At 51.0% G+C, this 6,599-nt stretch overlaps 1 protein-coding gene across 2 annotated transcripts in view; it reads left to right on the top strand.

The window, feature by feature from the left end:
- The first annotated feature begins 2,567 nt into the window (after positions 1 to 2,567).
- LOC105544070 (AP-3 complex subunit sigma-2) overlaps positions 2,568 to 6,599 on the top strand; it is a 90,142-nt gene continuing 86,110 nt past the window's right edge. Inside the window, exons 1-2 of one of the 2 annotated variants that reach the window (XM_011986334.1) lie at positions 2,568 to 2,809; positions 4,736 to 4,811. In XM_011986334.1, the coding sequence (XP_011841724.1) occupies positions 2,718 to 2,809; positions 4,736 to 4,811 (168 nt within the window). In that variant the 5' untranslated portion in view covers positions 2,568 to 2,717. Of the gene's footprint in view, positions 2,810 to 2,867; positions 3,484 to 4,735; positions 4,812 to 6,599 lie in introns of those variants that run through there. The other variant, XR_001006712.1, reaches the window with a different exon arrangement.

The raw sequence follows: 6,599 nt of genomic DNA, 5'->3' as shown, positions 1-6,599 counted from the left end.
AAAAAAAAAAAAAAAAAAATTAGCTGCACGTGGTGGTGCACGCTTGTAATCCCAGCTACTTGGGAGGCTGAGGTGGGAGAATCGCAGAGGTTGCAGTAAACCAAGACTGCACCACTGCACTCTAGCCTGAGTGACAGAGTGAGACTCTGCCTCAAGAAAACAAAAAACAACAAAAAACTGGACATTTTAGAAAGTTTGATGATGATGAAGAAATCAAAGCAAGGGGAGTTAGTGTAGGAATCAAATGTTGAATGGTGTTAATCGAAGATGACTTGATACTGTCTCCATGGTACCTTGTAGTTTATAATTTAATATAGAGACATTATTAAACTGCAAAATACATGTAAGAAAGTCCAACAAAATTCTGGGTTTTTTTTTCCCATGATGATTGATGCTTTTTAGGAAATAAATGTCAAAACCTTTCCAAAATTTTCCTTTTGTTCTTTTGGGTTCCTCTGTCTTGCTGGTGCCTGGCTTGCAGATCGTGCTGATGGGGTGAAGTTGCAGAGCCTAATAAGCAGATGACTCTTCCTGAGAGGATGTAGAGCAGCCCTGTCCAATAGAATGTTCTGCAACGAAGAAATGTTCTGTGTCTTGTAGTCGCTAAACACACATTGCTATTGAGCACTTCAAAATGTGGCTAGTGAAAGTGAGGAATCGAGTTTTACATTTCATTTAGGTTTAATCAATTAGAATCTAAATTTAAGTAGTCACATGTGGTTAGTGGCGACCATAGATGGCTATTCAGAGTTGGAGCCACAGTGAGGGAGAACATGACACAGAAAGGGGAAAGAGGAGGAGGGCATGCCAGCCAGCTGGCTGGGAGCAGCTGGAGGGTTTTGAGCAGAGAGGGCCAAGGGACAGTTCTGCCCAGAGGGTCTTTCCAGTAGGGCTTTTCTATGTTTTTCCTTCTCAGACATATACCAGGCAGCCAGGTAGGCCAGATAGGAGTGGAACTGATTCATCCATTAGGCCCATCATACTTTTAGTGGTCCACAAAATGTTTTTATTCTTTTGAAATTTAAATTTAATTTCATTAATTTTTTTTTTTTAATAGACAGGGTTTTGCTATGTTCCCTAGGCTGGACTCAAACTTCTGGGCTCAAGTGATCCTCCCACTTTGGCCTCCTGAGTAGCTGGGACTACAGGTGCTCTTTCTTCCTAAAAATATGTTTAGTAGTGGATGATTGTATGCAGAAAAAAATATATATATGTTTAGGTTGAAGAAAATACATCAGGCCAGGAGCAGTGGCTCAGGCCTGTAATCCTAGCACTTTGGGAGGCCAAGGCAGGCAGATCACATGAGGTCAGGAGTTTGAGACCAGGCTGGCCAACATGGTGAAACCCCATCTATACTAAAAATACAAAAATTAGTTGGGTGTGGTGGTGAGTGCCTGTAATCCCAGCTACTCGGGAGGCTGAGGCAGGAGAATCACTAGAACCTGGGAGACAAAGGTTACAGTCAGCCAAGATTGCACCACCGCACTCCAGCCTGGGCAATATACCAAGACTCTGTCTCAAAAAAATAAAATAAAATATATAAAATTCATATATTCATCTTTATGCCAACCCAGTGGTAAGATATAATTTTTAAAAAATTTTTAATGGAGAAAGGGTCCCTTGAAAACAAAAGTGCCTAGGACCCAAGAAAGTCATGGGGGGTGTGTGTGTGTGTGTGTGTGTGTGTGTGTGTGTATGTGTAGCAGGGAAGGGAGAAAGTGCTTGCTTCTTCCAACATTGACAGCTCATGCTGGACTCCTAGGCATCTGCCTGGCCACCATCCCCTTTAAATGCTGCCCCACCCCCACCAGGGTTACACCTGGCCTCCCTGAATGGGCCCACCTGCCCCGAGGTCTGGCACGAAGAAACCAAACAGAAGAACAAGATTCTTCAGCAATCCCAGGGTCAGAAGAATCTCCTGTACCAGGCTTGGAAAATGCACCTACGGACTATGACATACTTGGGCAAAGGGCACTGTGGGACCAGGGAGGAGTTCAGGAGCTGTGCGGGAAGAAGGAGGGAGGGCAATGCTATATTGTAAAAAGAGTGAGCTCGTTAAACTTTACAATCCTCCTGATACCGACCCCATTTTACAGAGGAAGAAGCATGGGCTCAGAGAGGCTGAGGATCTTGCCCAAGCTCACAGCTGGGATTCAAACTTAGGCGTCTCTGTTCTGACACCCATGCCCCAGCTCCCTGGTTACAGATCCCTGGGATGCCTGACTCAGCCATTGTAGGGCCGCCGGCAGGGCATAACGGACAGCTTCTAAGCTGACCACCCAATCCTCCCCAGTGGCTGTTCTCCACTCCTGCTTCCCAGAAACCCATCCTTCACGGGCTAATCCTACAAAGGATCTTCTTTAATAGGATCTCGGGGCCTCAATTTCCCTTGTTGCGTGTGCTGGGGCAGGAATCTTCCTCTAGGAATGAGGAAGAGAGAGAGACAAGAGAAAGGCATGGCCTTTCTGCCCCACTGTGCTAAGCCCCCAGCCAGGGTCCTCCCGGAAGCCCAACCCCTGCCGCGCGCGGCCTGGCGGGCAGGAATGGAGCTCGGTCCCTTTAAATCCCGCGGAGGAACGCCGGAGGGCCGGGCCGCGCCATTCCCGGATCCGCCGGCTGGGAATCGCTGGTCCTCAGCGCGTCCTGCAGCGCTTCCCGCGCCGCGCCCCCAGCCCGGTGCGCCGGCTCTGTGCGCGGGTGCCTGGGCGGTCGGGAGAATGAGCCGCATCTACCACGACGGCGCGCTTCGGAACAAGGCGGTGCAGAGCGTCCGGCTACCAGGGGCCTGGGACCCCTCCGCCCACCAGGGGTAGGCCTGGGCGCACGGCCTCGGGTCGGCCTCATCTGCCCCGGCTCGAACCCCGCTCCAGCATCGGGGGATGGGATGCGGGTGGAGAAAAACTGGGGTTGCCAAAGCCGCCTCTCCGCCTCCAGTCCACCCCTCCCGGCGCCCCTGCCACCGCGCCCGCCTTGCGACCCCATGACACAGATCGGCTTAAAGCTCCCCGCATGTCCTCCTGCCCTTGAGAGAGGGTCCCGACCCCCAGACAGGTCTCGGAAGGCTGTGCTTCGCCTCACGCCGACCTCCGGCCTTACCCCACCCCCATAACTATAAACTCCAGCTGCTTGCCGCGCTGCTTTTGCACAGGCTCATGCGCTGCCCCAGAAGGGACACTGGCCGTGCTGTGGCGGGAACAGCAGGCGTGCTGGTCCAGAGCAGGGCCTGCCTGGGTGAGGAGGATTTGGAGGGCCAGGCCCTGTCGTCACAGGGTTATGAGGCGGAACGGACCATTCCATTTCTAATTGCACTAAAGAATTGTGCTAAGTGAAATAAGCCAGACACAGAAAGACAAATACTGTGTGATCTCGTATGTGGAATCTATAAAGGGGTGGAACCGTAGAAACAGCAGAACAGACCGGGCGCTGTGGTTCACCGCTGTAATCCCTGCACTTTGGGAGGCCAAGGCAAGTGGATCACTTGAGGTTAGGAGTTTGAGACCAGCCTGATGGTGAAACCCTGTCTCTACTAAAAATACAAAAATTAGCGAGGCGTGGTGGCAGGTACCTGTAATTCCAGCCATCTGGAAGGCTGAGGCATGAGAATCGCTTGAACCCGGGAGGTGGAGGTTGCAGTGAGCCAAGATTGTGCCACTGCACTCCAGCCTGGGCAACGGAGGGAGACTCTGTCAAAAGAAAAGAAACAGTAGAGCAGTGAACAAGTGATTGCCAGGGGATAGTGGATGGGAGTGGGGATGGGGGTGGGGAAATGATCAAGGGTACAAACTTTCAGTTACAGAATGAACAATTTCTGGGGATCTAATGTACAGCATGGGGTCTGGTGGGTGTGTTCATTAATTTGTGGTAATCATTACATAGTGTGTACTTAAATCATCGCGTTGTGCACCTTGAATATATAGTCTTTGTCAGTTAAATATTTAGAAAAATAATTGCCTAGGAGGGTGGGGATGGATTGGATAGAGACAAGTTAGGTAGAGTTTTCACTTCCCACTCCCATCCCTCTTCCACTGTCATCTTCAGCTGTCCCCACCCTTCTCCATTTCTGTGGATGCAAAAAAGGAAGCCTCCAGGTTCTGCTTTTATGAAAACCAGAGTCAGGAAGCCAGGGGTCCACTTCCCCTCAGTGAAGGACTGTGTGATCTTGCGCTAGTCCCAGACTCCTGAGTTTTGGGTTCTTCACCTCTCAGAAATAACCTTTTCCTCGGATTAATGACCACCTGGATATGAACGAGAACAGGAATATGAGAGTGTTTAAAAACAGGTGGAAAGGGAAAATAGCTTATTGCAGCTTAGATACCTACCCTCACATTTGGCCCAATAAAAAAGTAAAATCTTTTATATTTAGTAAGCACTTAATAGCTTACAAAACACCTTCACACACATGATCTTGTGTCATCATCAGAGGAGCAGAGTGAGGCGGCTGTTTTCCTCCCCATTTTGTAGATAAGACTGAGACTCTGGTTCCAGTAACTCCCAGTGGCCTTGTAGGAGGGGGCCGTAACTTGATCTTAGGACAGCCTGACAAGGTTCCTCCTGGCATCTGGGCAATGCCCCAGCCTTTGGGACCCTTGCAGGGTTGGAGACCCCTGTGTAGGAAGCACGGGGAAGGGAACTGCTCAATACCCAGCCTGCTCAGGGTTGGGTGAATAGGAGACACAGGTGAGATTTCCTGAGGAGTGACAGAACCGACTATCCTTTCTTTCCCATTCATCCCCAGGGGAGATGGTGTCCTGCTGGAGGGAGAACTGATCGATGTATCTCGGCACAGCATCTTGGACGCTCATGGCAGGAAGGTGAGGATGCTTCCTCAGTGCTAGCTAGAAGGCATAGACTTCACGGTCGTTACCCACTGTGGCATCTCCTTGTGCTGGGTCCTTCCAGTGCCATGAGTGGGGATTCTTGATGGGCTTAGAAAGCAAGTGGGAAGTAGGTCAGGAGATTTACAGCCAAATGGGACCACCAGCTGGAAGCAGAATAGTTTAAGGCTGTGTTGGGCAGCAGACAGGTGGGAGGGCCTGTGTTCTTGCCAGAAGAGCCTGGGTCATGGCTGAGAAGGCGGACCAGGCCGTAAACCCCAGTCTTGCCTGAATGTAAACTCAGACACTGTCTGGGGCTTCAGTTCCCATGTTGATGTCCTGGCTGCCTTTGCCCTCTCAGCCTCCTGGGGTCATGCCCCGTATCACCACCCCATCTCAGGTGTCTGTGGGTACACCTGGCATTCACCATCCACTACTAGCCTGTGTCTTTTTTCTGAGTGCTAGTTCTGACTTTCCATTCCCCTTTCAAATAGCCCCACCTAGATGTGCTGACCACCTTATCTCCTTGGTCTCTATAACTGACCTTGGTCTCTAAAAATGTCCCCTCCAGTAGGGCCAGAGCCCTGGTGCTACGTGGAGCCTGCATGTCCCTCCTATACCCCACGAGAACACTCAGCACTATTTTCATGTCAGGTGGTATTTTGCTGCACCCTCCCCTCCTTAGCACACAGTCAGCAGGTGGGAACACCCCTCAGAGCCCCTAACCAGCCTGCCCAGGAGAGCCCAGCAGTGTCTCCATGCTGATATGGGGCTTACTTGCCTCAGCTGCCCTCAGGCAGGGCCTTCTCCTAGCCCCTCTTAAAACTTGCCTCCTCTGAGTTCCATTCCTGGTGACGGTTCAGTTGTCCTCCCAGCCACCAGGCTGCGAACCCTCACTGTCTCCTCCCCAGGAAAGCAATGCCAGGTCCCACTGGGCTCCTCCCTTGCCCATTCCTCCCCCTCCCCTGCCTTCCCTTCCTCTTTCCATGGCTGCTTACCTCAGATGGGCCCTCAGCCTGTCCTGATAAAACCTTGCACCTGTCCCTCTGCCTTCTGGCTGTCCCCAGAGCTCATCCCTGCCCTGCTGCCAACAGGACAAATGTCTTTCCAGAAATACATATCTGAGGGTCTCACTGCTGCTCAGAAACCTTTCAGGATTCCTTGTCCATCAGATAAAATCCAAACTCCAAATGCCAACTCAAGGCCTGTCCTGAACCAAGCTCACTTGCTTTCCCAGCCTGGGCTCCCAGAAGGCCTCCAGGTGCCCTGCGTGGCTCAAACATGCACAGGGGCCTCTTGACTTTTATTTCCTACACTGTCCCAGGCTTTTAATATTCTTCCTACGGCTTCTTATTCCCACAGTTGGCAGACTTCCTCACCCTCCAAGACTTCATCTTTCTTGATTCTACCAGGAAGTGGCCACCTGTTCCTCAGGCCCTGGGAGCATTTCACCCACCTGCCTTGAACAACTGGCAAACAGCATTTACAGCACACTTCACACTTGGCACTGTGCTTGCCCCTCTGTTATCTCGTTGAACCCTCATAATATTCTTAAACACAGACATCGCGTTATCCCCATGTGATGGGGAAACTGAGTGGCTTGTCCCACGCACTGCATCTGCTGGAAGGGGCAGAGTGGCTACCCTCACCCAGGGCTCCTTTTCAGTGCCCTTTCCATTGTACCTTGGCAGTACCCATTCCTGCTCCATGGTATTTGGGGTCCTCGGACTTGGGTTATGGATTTTGTTTTGTTTTGTTTTGTTTTTTTGAGATGTCACGCCGGCT

Source organism: Mandrillus leucophaeus, unplaced genomic scaffold (genome assembly GCF_000951045.1).
Source record: "Mandrillus leucophaeus isolate KB7577 unplaced genomic scaffold, Mleu.le_1.0 Scaffold297, whole genome shotgun sequence".
Classification (NCBI taxonomy): domain Eukaryota; kingdom Metazoa; phylum Chordata; class Mammalia; order Primates; family Cercopithecidae; genus Mandrillus; species Mandrillus leucophaeus.
Note: the sequence above shows the minus strand (reverse complement) of the source record. Positions and strands in the feature narration are given on the sequence as shown.